General features: G+C 41.1%; 1 protein-coding gene across 16 annotated transcripts in view; it reads right to left on the reverse strand.

Moving 5' to 3' along the window:
* VPS13B (vacuolar protein sorting 13 homolog B) overlaps positions 1–13,510 on the reverse strand; it is a 921,287-nt gene that overhangs the window by 728,811 nt on the left and 178,966 nt on the right. For all 16 annotated transcript variants that reach the window (XM_073330465.1, XM_073330462.1, XM_073330464.1 and 13 more), the window contains exons 13-14: positions 2,525–2,716; positions 291–460 (exon numbers count right to left, since the gene is read on the reverse strand). In XM_073330465.1, the coding sequence (XP_073186566.1) occupies positions 291–460; positions 2,525–2,716 (362 nt within the window). The remainder of the gene's footprint in view (positions 1–290; positions 461–2,524; positions 2,717–13,510) is intronic.

Here is a 13,510-nt window from a genome sequence, read left to right on the forward strand (position 1 = left end):
AGATTGGTTGACACACAAAGTACTGTAACCAGGGCCTGGTCTAAGAAAGGGAGAATCTAAAGGCATGGGCAAAGGACTTGAGGGAGTGCACTCAGAGAGCCAAAAAAAAGGACACAGATGTAGCTAATCCTGTAACCATGACAATGAATGCTTGACTATGCAACCTTAATGAACTTTAATCTTAGGGGGGGGGGGGTGTGTGTGTGTGTGTGTGTGTATTTTACACACACACACACACACACACAAATTGAGCGAATATATACAAAATTTACTGTAGATAAAAATCTTACCTTCTGTCCCATGATTATAGGCAGCAAATGGCCCAGTAAATTGAATTCAGCCATAGAGATTGTAATGGTGCACTTAAGAATGGTAAAGCTTGTGAGTCGAGTGGGAATGTATTCCTCCAAAGATGCTATTTCTTCCGAGTTTGGCATAGTTCTATTTCCTTCCACAATATCTAAAATCAATCACGATTACACAAATAAATTCAGCATATGATTAAAATAAGTAAATGGATTACCTTAAAATTCATCGATCCTAAGGCCAAAAAGGACCACTGTGATCATCTAGCCTGACTCTCTGTATAACACAGGCCACAGAATTTCCCAAAAATAATTCATGGAACATATCTTTCAGAAAACCATCCTATCTTAATTTAAAAATTGCCAGTGACAGAGAATCCATCACAACCCTTAGTAAATCGTTCCAATAGTTAATTATTTGCACTGTTAAAAATGTATGCCTTACATTATTTGCAGTCTGAATTTGTGTAGCTTCACCTTCCAGCCATTGGATTGAGTTATACCTTTCTCTGCTTGAAGAGCCCATTGTTAAACATTAGTTCCTCACATAGATACTCAAAGACTGTAATTAAGACACCCATTCACCTTCTCTTTGTTAATCTAAATAGATTATATTCTTATGTTATGTCCTTATGATCTTATTGAACTCTCTCAGTCTATCACTAAGAGGCAAGTTTTCTAATCGTTTAATCATTCTCATGGCTCTTCTCTGTACCAACTCCAATTTATCAATATCCTTTTTAAATTGTGGGCACCAAAACAGGACAAAGTATTCCAGCAGTGGTCGCACCTGGCCAAATACGAAGGTAAAATAACTTATCTACTCCTACTCAAGATTCCTCCTTGGGTCACAGCATTGCACTGGGAGCTCATGTTCAGCTGATTATCCATCAGAACCCCCAAATCTTTTTCAGAGTCTCTGCTTTCCAGGATAGAGTCCCCTATCTTGTAAATATGGCCTATATTGTTTATTCCTAGATGTATACATTTACATTTAGCCATATTAAAACGCATATTGTTTGTTTGCACCCATATTACCAAGCCACCCAGATCGCTCTGAATCCGTAGTCTGTCCTCTTCATTATTTACTATTCCCCAATTTTTGTGTCTTCTGCAAATTTTATTAGTGATGATTTTACATTTTCTTCCAGGTAATTCATAAAAATGTTTAACAGCATACAGCGAAAAACTGATTCCAGCAGGGCCCTCTGGAAACAGATCCACTTGATGACTATTCCCCGCTCACAGTTACACTTTGAGATCTATCAGATTTTAATCCATTTAAGGTGCGGTGTGTTAATTTTATATCATTCTAATTTTTTTAATCAAAATGTTGGTGCAATACCAAGTCAAATACCTTAGCAAAGTCTAAGTATATTAAATCAACTCTATTAACTTTATCAACCAAAGCAAGATATCAAGTTAGTTTGACAGGATCTATTTTCCATATACCCATGTTAATTTGATTTGAATTACATTACCCTCCTTTAGTTCTTTATTAATCGAGTCCCATTATCAGCCGCTCCATTATCTTGCCTGGTATCGATGTCCAGCTCATAGGCCTAAAATTACCTGTAATTATTTTCTCCAGTGTCTAGTACAGTATTTTTTGTGGATTACTAAAAGATGCAATTTTTTATCTTTCTCTATATATATTTGGGAATAGTATCCTTTGTATATTAGGCTCTACTTAATGCTAAATATAATAATAATGAATTATTTTTCTCATTTGGAAATCCACACTTGTAGAGTGAAAAATGGGCTCTCTTTTTTGTCTAAAATGTTTATCTTAATAGCTGGCCATAATTAGCGTCCATTCCCTTTTTCTGTTTAATCCCATTATTTCATAAACATTAACCCACATTAAAGGTTTCCTTTTATTTTCTGGGACTTTAGAGGAAAAAGTACACTCAGGAGTGTGGATGTTGTGACGATACAAAGCCTCCACCCACCACGGTACTTGTATGTAAACAGCATAGCCATAAAAGTGGTATGTGCTGGTCAGAGAATGGCATATTGAGGGCTGCCAAGGCATATACTGATTCACTTTACCCACCTCCTAGCCTTTGCTGGTGTGACTCCCATGAAAAGACAGGCAGAGATTAAATTTCCTCTCTGCATCCCCACTTCCACTATTTGCAGTTTGCACCTTTCAGCAGTGCTGAATCTGGTCTATTATATGTACAAAAAGCATATTCATAATTAAATAAGCAACATACCTAGTTTGGGCTTGTTATATGGCTCATATTCATGTTCCACAGCACAAACTATCATTTTCATAATCCTGTGTACAGCACTGCTATCCAAACGAAGATCAAGTGGACCCACAATGAGGCTTTTTGTAGACATCTCCTGCACATTTACAAAATCTTCACTCTTTGATGAAGAAAGGTCTTGCTGATTTCCAGAAACTAAATAAAAGTGTATTTTTTTCAGTCAGTAAAATGAATGACGACAATTGGGAATATCAAGGTATTAATTTTGTCAATTATTTTTGGATACAGCTCTTACGACCCCAGATTTATTATCAGGAAAAAAAATTACACAGGAAACATAATTAAGTAAATGCAACACTTCTGTTAACACAGAGTTAATCTATATTTTTAAGAATTTTTATTCCTTTTCATGTTGAGAAAACTAAGGATGAGATTCTGTGCTGTGCAATATATAAGAGCAGACTCGGGGAGGGAACACTATTGTTTTTGGAAGCCAAAAACATCCCCAGATAATTTAGGCAGTTCAGGAAACTGTCTAAATTACAGAAGCCTGATACCAGCTGCCTATGGATAGCTGTGCTGCTCAAAATCTTTGCAGTGTGGCACTGTAGCCCCAATCCTAATAAACTCTAATGTGACCTCAGTTCCTGCACCACAGGAATTCCCACCAAGTTGGAATTGGTGCTTTTAAAGCCCTTTTACCTGGCATAAAGGGGCCTGAGCAGAACTGAGAATCTCACCCTATGTTATTACGTTAATAGAAACTGGACTGACAGCTCCAGGAGATAAATCTCTCTCGTTCATCCACACATGAGGTACAGCACAGGCAGTGAGAATGCAAACTTCCTCACCAGTGCACTTCAGTCCCGTTTTTGAAGGACCACCCCAGGGATGAAAGGGTTGTTCAAACTCCATGTCCAATTGATCTTTGGCCTCGGTGCTAAGACCACCAATAAGTATACCAATTAGAGCTAAATGTGATGGTAGTTCTTGTGATACAGGCACTTGGAAGAAATGGACTGAAACCACCTACTCATTGTACACAGGCCACTGGACAACCATTAGATGATAGTGACTACATTATTATAAAACTATTTGATAGTAAAATACTTCAGCCAAATTCTTCTAACTTTAGTGATTTAGGTTTTGTAACTTTTTTTACACTATTCATTAAAAGATTTCTTCACCTTTTCCTTAGCATATTTACACAGGAAAAGTCCATTCAGGCTCATTTCATTTTCAGTGATTTTTTTACAGTGATTCAGCAGTTTTTATAGTGTCCTTGCAGAGTTGAAATATCAAATGGCTTGCTGAGGGTCACACAAAACTAGAACCAGGATCAAACTGACTCCCAGCCCATTTCTCTAACAACACACAAAAGAATAGAGCAAACACACAAACACAAGAAAAATCTGAGTCAAGGATGAGCAATGAGAGCCTTGTCCATTCCAAGAACTATCATATCTTGATGGTATCTGGATAACTGATAGCACACCAAACTCCAAAATCCATCTGACCAAAGTGGTGCCAAATAGGAAACATACTTTTTCCAAAACAAAAATAGAGACAGCCTGTGATGGCTGGGAAGGTGGTTTTATGAGAGCCTACAGCACAGTAGTTATTACTATGTGCTACTGGAGAACTGGTGAGTGGGGAATCTGGTAAGGTGATGATGATTTCACCTTGGTTTCTTGGAGTTTTCCAAAACTTTCCCTTGCAGACAACTGTCTCACCAAAACGTAATCCTTTATTTCCATGGTCAAGCTGTCTTGTAAAAACTATTATGTCTTTCACTTTAATTGGCTTTGGGAACTCTAATACTTGCCTAAGTGATTCCATATATATAATTTCCTCTGCAGGTATGTCTACACTGAAGTGTAAGGTTGGGCTCAGACTCCAGTTAAAGCCTAACCCCCCTTCTGTCTACTCACAAATTGTGCTAAAACAAGGCTTGGACCCAGGGTTCCAGGACTTTGAGGAGCTGCAGTCTGTGAGCCCGAGTCAAGTCGTGACTCAGGTTTTGAGCTCTAATGCTTTGCAGTATAGACACAGCACCCCCTTGACTCAGGTTCTCACCAAAAGTATCTCACCATTTCATGGGCCAAATTCATATGCCCTATCCCAAGAATCCCCAATCAACTCCAAAGAAAATGGAAACAACCCCCACCCCTTGATGTTCAGCAGCAGCTCACAGTCAGCACTGACCCTTCCATTGTCTTCTGATCACCAAGCTGCAAACACATGAGAGCACCTTCTGTGTTTGCAATGAACAGAACAAGCCTTTTGCAAAATGCACTGCTTCATGGTCACAGAGCACAGCCATATTTTGGTAAATCTCTGGTGCAAGGCCAGCAAAACTGATTTTAGTAAGAGAACAACCATACATACCAGCAAATGGCAAAGAAGCCAGCAGCTTTGCAAATTTACCAGACAGGTCATCAGTGCAGGGAGTGAATTAAGTGGCACAAGAGCAAGTATTAGAAAACCAGGGACCCAAACCGCATCTCAGGCAACTGGCCAACATCATGCTCGGGTGCTGGACACAGCACGCAGCATAGAGCCAACAGTGATGCATGATGACCTGGTCATCTGGGATGGTGCCCTGCTGGACCCAGAATCCAGCACAGGTACAAAGTGAGGATAATGAAGTCACTCTGTTATTGAAACCAACCCCAGAGCACGAGCAGCAGCAGCACATTCTGGGTCCACACACGGCAGAATTGTTTGATGCCCCTGCGGAAGCACATGCACAAGGGACAGATGCTGCCCCCGAGCCTGGTAAGCTTCTGGTTCCACTTTAGTGTTTATTAATACAGCAATGGGAAGAATTTCTGCTCAATGAATGAATGAATGCAAAAGTTACAAAAAGCCCCGGCTAGCAGCACGTACCCGCTAATGGTGGATTGTTTGCCAGCGCCTTGGCATCCCTCCAGTTTCCCCTACCATGTGGAATTCAAAATGGTGTCCAGGAAAGGCAAACAGTAAAGAACACCTTTAAAGTGTATTTTTTACTTGTAAGGCAGAGATTTTTGCTAGGATCATTCCTATTTCTTATAAATAACCACCTTATGTTGTCATGCTGTAGGTATGCTGCTGTGTAACCACTGAACGGTCTAATGAGCTTCCTGGAAATAGTGGAACTGTGTGGGGATGGGGAAGGTGAAAATGCGTTTCACATACAAATTTAGTCCATTTCAGTTAGAGGTACTCCAGGAAATCCATAGATGGCAAAATAATTTGTCCCAAATACAATTGGGGCTTGAAATTCTGACTGTTCTGATTCAGCGGCTCTCGCTATTGTAGGTCCATTCAGGGGGAAATGGCTCACCTTTGGCTTCACAAAGATTGTGAAGAGCACAGCAAGCCACAGCAATGCAGACAGATGCAAACACATCTGTAGACATTGCCAATGGGATTCCATATATGCCAAAAGCACATTCAGCAACCATTCTACACCTGCCATGGCCTCTAAAATCAGGGTATGATTTCATAAACCAAGGCTAAAGGAGGAATGTGGGGTCTGCCAGAATAATGGCAGGGACAGTAACTCTATTTATAAACAATGTCATTTGGTGGGAATAATGTCCCAGCCTGTCCAAGAATGTAGACTCCTGCAGGGTGACAAAACCCTGACAACGTGAACTTTCTCACCTTGACATTAATAAAATCAACCTCTGTGGCCCACAAGGACCTGCATAACAATGGAGAAGTACTCTTTGTGATTTATGTACTTATGTGCTCCTTGACGAGGGCTAACTATGGCCCTGACGCAGTTCCGAAACCCCATTCTCTCAAAGCCAGCAATCACATCAGGATATCTTTTCAGCCTGCCACTCTGGGGTAAATCACACACCTGATTGCCTCAGAAACCTCCACCACCATTTTACCCACAATGAACTTCCCATCACCAAACTGGTTGGCAATGGACCATACAAGTCTGGGGTACCCAGCTTCCAGATGCCTATAGCAACCCACTTCTGCACCAGAAAGGATGCCTTTATGCTGAAGGATCGGAGCAAGCTGCTCACAAAACTCCAAAAATGTAGCTTTCTTCATACGAAAGTTCTGGAGTTACTGGTGATCATTCCAGGTCTTCATGACAGTGTGATCCCACCAATCTTTGCATGTGGCCCTGCGGCAAAAGCACCAGTCTACACAAGGAGCATCAGCAGCTATACTGAGTGTCATGAGTAGCATCAGCCAGTCTGAGTCTGCCATGCCTGGGTACTTCTCTCCCTCTGCCGCCTCCTGCTCCATCATACACTCTGTCAGTGCCTTTGGTGGGTCAGAAGGCAGCGCTGAAATGTCCACAAGCACCTCACGGAAGCTTTGCCCAATTCCTGACACAGGAGTGAAATCACAAGCAAGGGAAGTTCTGGGAAAGGCGCCTTCTGCAGGTTGATCAGCAGGATGTATCAGTGGGCTGTTCAAACTTCCTGTAATATACATGTGGACAGTAAAGTTTTCCCACAGTGCACCACGAGCAAAGGCCTAGAGCAGGGAGATTTGACTTGGCTTTGGCTTTGACTTTTGACTTTGGCTTGACAAAGCCCTGGCTGGGATGATTTAATTGGGGATTGGTCCTGCTTTGAGCAGGGGGTTGGACTAGATGACCTCCTGAGGTCCCTTCCAACCCTGATATTCTATGATGGTGTGATTCTATGATTTCAGGAGGGTGCTAGAGAGTCTGGGATATAGCTGGTTTCACTTGGGGTTGTCCACTACAGTGTGGATGGCAGAGCCACAGCTTAGAAAATTCTTAATGTAGGGTTAGCAATCAGTGTAGATGCTCAAGCCCCAGGTTCTCTAACCTATTGTCAGTTGGCTCGAGTCCCACTAACCCTGGGCTTACATTGCAGTGTAGACATACCCTGAGATGCTAAGAGTGCATTTATCACCTTCTTAGAATATCCAAGTAATTCTAGCTCCCTTCTGCCCCATTTTCACACTGATATAGTTTTAGAAGCACTTGATTGGATGCAAGCAAATATTCAGTGTCCCCTTCTGTGTTGGGAGCTTGATAGGAGGGTTCCAACTGCATCTGAATCAGGTCTGAGAACCAACATGTGCAGGGCCATTAAGAGATTATCATAATCACCGTGGCCTGTTCCTTCACAATATTGTTTACCCTCTTCACTATCAGAGGGAGGACATAAAGAAGGTCCTGGGGGACATATCTAAAATAAGGTTTTTGTTTCTGTTTCTCTCCTCCTCCAACTGAGCCTGGACACAAATAGGTTCATCAGTGGGCTGCTGACTTAACTTTGATGATGCTCTGGAGGGCTGACTGGTCCAGGCTCCATTTTCCAAGGTCTGCATATGTTCTGCTCAGTCAAGTGATCCCCACAGTGTGAGTTTTTGTCCAGGATGCAACCAACATTTTCTCCTATGTATAGCTAATGATCTCTTGGTTTTTTAATTGGTTTAAATATACCATAATATTGATCAGTCAGAAACAAAAAGTACTTCTAAAGAATCACCTGCTAGAAATAGAGGAGAGCTTGTCTGATGTCAGAGCTCTATCAAAGTTATAGTCCCTCCCCCACCTCGGTGGACCACAGTCCTGAGATCACTATTAAAAATGTTTGAATTTATATAGGTTCTTTTAAAAAAAATCTGAATATTCAAGGCCCCAAATCCCAATTTTTTTATTAAAGTAAAAAAATGTTAGGCTGGTGGGCTGATTTCTGTCATAATGCTGGTTCTGTTTTGGCAGTCAGCTTACTTAGCCAATATAGTAAACAAGAAGTAAACAGCTTTCCTGTTAAAAAAGGAACCAAGATTGCACTTAAAGTCACAGCTGTGAAACCTTGTCTATTTGTCCAATGTTCTATGTAAATTTTGAAATTAAGTAACAACTTTTGGGGGTGGGAGATTTGTACCCTTGCATTTTTAAAATTTTTAAACCAATTCAAGCAAGATGGTCACTGATGTGATATCTCCATGGACCTCATGACCAGAAGAATTTATGTCAACTTCCTCAGTGACAATCTGTCTGGACTGACATATTTTAGGGAACTGCAAAAAGGAATCAGTTTGAGCAGTGGGAATCAGAGCTGCTGCACAGATACGCATCTGCCTTTTTGAGAGGTTGTAGTAGGAGCTAGCACCTTTCTGGGTGGATACGGCATTGCAGTTAAGTCACCTGGAGATGGTTTCTCCATAGCCTTCTCAACCATCTTGAAGGGGAAACCTCACCTATACACTAGTTGGAAAAAAGAATTTCTTCCTCCTGGTTGGTATGGGAGAGACCTATACTTTCCCCAAGATTCAGGAGGCACTCTAAAGCTTTCTTGCCAGTTCTGCCATCTCTGGAAGTAGGGAGTCCATCATTCAGGTTGAAGGTTTTTTGTTTTTTTGCTTTTGTATCCCTGGTAAATTGTCACTAGATCTTATCTAGTTTTGGTGAAGGGAGCTCTCCTACAGCCTGCTCAGCTGGGCCAGAATTGACCTAATCTATGCTCCAGATTGACAGACAGATTCCCTGAAATCTGTTTAGCTTGCTCTGCATGGACCTCGCCTACATACTAGATAATAGCTCCACCTTTGTCCCTAGGAGTCTGGCAGCCTGTAAGGAGTTCGGCAATGGCAGCATTTATTCTCCTCTGCTTCCACTTGCTGTTTTTGTTTACCATTTCAGGAGGAGAGAGGGGCAGGAAAAGGAACTAATCCCATAAAATGTGCCTGGAAACCCAAGTGAAATAAGATAGCAGTTTTGAGGAGAAAAAAATACAAAAGCACTGAAAAATATTAAAAAATTTAGTTTTAAACCTCTTAAAATCTTGTGAAAGGCTGCACTAAAAGGGAAACCTAGAGTCTGCCCTCTGTTTCAATGTTCTCTGTATCCAAGCCTGTGCATTCTTCCTCAGACAAGCCTGGGAAGCAATCCCTGGCTCACAGCCAAAAAACTTGTGGACCTCCAGTTGTTCAAGAGAAGGTGAATAACACACTGTAAAGATCAACAAGGAGGGGGCATAACTTCATACAAGACATTGTGTGTAACTTGGATCAAAAGTCTTAAAAATAATGGCCCAAATTTTCAAAAAACGTCACTTGTATGCACAATTTTTGAGTACTACTATTTGGATATACAAGTGACAGAATTTGTACAAACTCCATTTGCAAAAAAAGTTGAGTACAAATTAAGTACAGAAAGGATGTGTGTGGGTAAATTCTATCAGTTATAATGACAAATGTTAAATGCTCAAGAACTTCACTTGCAATTTTGTATGTGTATAAATGGAAGGATGGGTTAAGTATCCTTTGAAGATCTGGCTCCAAGAAAAAACATTTCTAATACTTTAGAAATACCTACTAAATTGAGGAACTGTTGCATATTTTAAAAACCACAAATCTACACTAACGTGCAGCAAGACATTCCAAAACCACATTTTATTTCATTTGTACACCATCTGAATCTGTTTGATCAGTAGGGGGGTTAATATACTATGCATTCTGTCAGGTCTACTCAGCTTTTCATTGCAGTGGCTGACACGATGAAGGGACTCAAGCATCAGAAGCTTTCCTGGCGCATGTCCCTATACAGAATATTTGCAGAGCCACACCACGGTCGTCTGTCCATACATTCACGACCCACTATGACATCACCCAGGAAGCCCGGGATGATGCTGGCTGTGGCAGAGCTGTGTTGCAATATACATGTCCATGAACTCCTGCCCACCTCCAAAGGTACTACTTGGGATTCACCTAACATGGAATGGACATGAGCAAGCACTCAAAGAAGAAAAAAAGGTTACCTACCCCTCGTAGCTGACCTAGTAACTGTCGTTCTTCGAGATGTGTTGCTTGTGTCCATTCCATGGTCCACCCTCCTTCTGTTGGCGTTCCGGCAAGAAGGAACTGAAGGTGTGGAGGGGCGGGAAGCGTGGGGAGAGGTGGCATCTCTTATACTGGCACATACGGACTCAATTCCAGAAGGCAAAACTTCCGGCACCAGTGCATGTGGCGAGCACACATGCACCCTAACATGGAATGGACATGAGCAAGCACTTGAAGAAGAAAGACAACATATTTGTTTTACATGCAATATCATGTTTTCCCTGGATGATGCTTTTACTAACCAATCATCCAGTTATGTATACACAAACATCCCTTGCCTTCTTAGGTACACTGCTACTACCAATAGAGATTTGGTAAAAAACCCTGGGTGCTGAAGACAACCCAAAAAGCAAGACCTTGTACTGAAAATGGTCCTGCCCCATCACAAAATGCAGATCTCTGATGACATGGTCTTACTGAAATATAGAAATGTGTCCTTTAAATCCGGGGCTGAAAACCAATCCTGAGGAGAAAAGATTGTCTAGTTGCTGCTCTCAAAATATCAAAAATTGAGAGAGATGATTCATCAATTGAAAGTGAAAGAATATCCAGTGTGCTTGCCATGCAATCCACTAATTCATGAAAAGCCAATGCATTTTCTGAAAATGACAAAGCTGACTTATCTCCTACCTTTTCATCTGTGGTTGTAATGCCCCCAGAGTCTGGATCTGACTCTGAATCCCACTAGTGCTTCCTTTTACAACAAAAATTCCTTCCGTATTATAGAAGACTTATCAGGGTTCACAGATTTGATCAGATTAATGTCTTTCAGATCTGGAGGTTGAACCTCATCTACACACACACTCAGAGAAGCCCTATCCCCATACATCGAGAATTACTGATAAGAAACCGGGAAAGACCCATGAGGCCAACGCACCCACAGTGGCATCTACCAATCCGGCCAAAACCCCATATTTGGATTTGGATGCTTATATTTTTGTCCACGAAGTTATGCATCATACAGGTGACTTCGCTTGTAATACTCCTTCTGTGGATCCTGCCCACAAATCAAATTCTTTCTCCAGTATGAAACTGCTCTCAGTTCCAACAAAATTGGAGACAACAACAATCTTGGTTGAACAAGGGAAATTGGAGAACAGTTCTTTTCTAGGGATCCAGAAAACGTCCTTGGAGTTGAAGGAAGAGGAGAATCCCCACACTCCTCTACATATCCTTTCCCTTCTGGAGATAGACATATTTGAGACTGTTGGAGTACGGTTTCTCCTTGCTCCAGTAACATAACTGACTCCATACCTGGCAGATCTGAGGTCAAATCCAATCTATAAAACTGCACCTGGACAATTATGCACTGTACTGCCATAGTATCAGTCACTGGTGTTACAATATGTTCTTCTTCACCAGCTCCTTAAGTCTCTTTTTAGAACTGGCTCATCCAGATCCAAAGAAGGTTTCCTCACTTTTCCATGCAGCTGCATATCAGTATATGGTTCTTTATATTAGTTTCCATAATGGAATCCTTCACTCACGGATTGGCTCTCTTAAGAGAGACTGACACTGTCGAGGACTGACTACTGACATCTGCCTGGGTAGATAAATCGTTATCACGGAGATTGGCTTTATACATAGAAGCCGACACCTCAGAGGCTTTCCTCTTTTTCTGGGCCTTGTCACCAGACCTTAGAGTCCAGCAAAGATGACATCTTTTTTATCCACAGAACCATCCAGAAAATGACCTTGAATTACCTATAGAAAAACTATAATGTAAAAAAATGCTACATGCTGAAGCATTAACTAACCTTGTGTAGCTTTAGCTATTCTCAGAGGAACACAATGACTTTTAAATGAGCCAGACACGTCTATGGATCATCTTGCCAGTTCCAAATGGCCTTGCAGCTAAGACTATTTTCAACAGGACTGCTTGTAATCTGTTCTTTCTTTGCTCTCGAGGTAAACGTAGAGCAAATTGAGCACTTGGAGGATGAGTTCCCGTCCCCTAAACATGACAGGCACCCAGCATGTGAACAAGATGCCATGAACAACGCCGGACAGGATACATATTTTTTGAAAACCATGTGTCTTTTTTGGTTCCATCAACAACTATCTATACTATTACTAACTATAAGACTAAACTCTCTATAGCTACTAACAATTAAGATTTCAACTAACTAATCATGGATCCAAGAGGATACCTGAGCTCCCTACAAAAGGTTCAGCTGCTCGCAGTTGGAAGGAACAGAGGCAGCTGGAGAGCCACACCCCTTTTATACTCTTGCCTTGGAACATTTGACATTCTGTAAGGGGAAGGAGGGAGGGAGCACCCTAATGACTACTGCTAGTTAAAGCTCTAGGGGTCAGACTGCACCAGTTCAGAACATCTCAAGAGTGGGAATATGCACAGGACCCTTGGAAAAAAAATCTAGTTTTAGAGGTACTAAACTTAAGTGTGTCTTTTTAAATTGAGGACTTTGCATAAGAACATAATATTTTCTTTAATAGTGCATCTGTTCACCATTCCCCAGCTGATATCACCATCCTATATATGTGTAAATTGTTTTTACAACAGACAATTTTGAGTTCTGCAGCATAGAGGTAAGCATATATACAGAAAACAGCTGATTTGGAGCAGGCACGTATACATCTGCTTGGTCAGAAGCCCACCAAATAGACACCAGAAAACCCTCATGGCAATAATATTTGTTCACCCTTAAATGCAGGTGGGGAAAGAAGCAGTTACCCAACAAATGGATGGAGCTATGGAATAGCAGCTCTACAGGATATTCGGTCAGAGAAAATGACCTTGAATTACCTATAGAAAAACTATAATGTAAAAAAATACTACATGCTGAAGCATTAACTAACCTTGTGTAGCTTTAGCTATCCTCAGAGGAACATGATAACTTTTAAATGAGCCAGACACATCAAAATTAGAAAGCTCAAGAATGGCTGATAATTGGTGCAGAAGACTAAATATACACATGGTGTGAACCAATATTTCCCATAAATCCGCAAACTGCATAATTAAAATACTCAACCCACCATCTTCTGTGTATTTGCTAATGCCACTGTCCCAAAATAATAAATGTGTAGGGTTGTCTACACACTTAGCCATGTAATTTGGGTGTTCTAACTTTCTTCTTCTGAATATTTTTTCCTGGGGAATATGATATGGCCCTAGGACATCAAGTAGAA

This window comes from Lepidochelys kempii, chromosome 2 (assembly GCF_965140265.1).
Source record: "Lepidochelys kempii isolate rLepKem1 chromosome 2, rLepKem1.hap2, whole genome shotgun sequence".
In the NCBI taxonomy this organism is placed as follows: Eukaryota; Metazoa; Chordata; order Testudines; family Cheloniidae; genus Lepidochelys; species Lepidochelys kempii.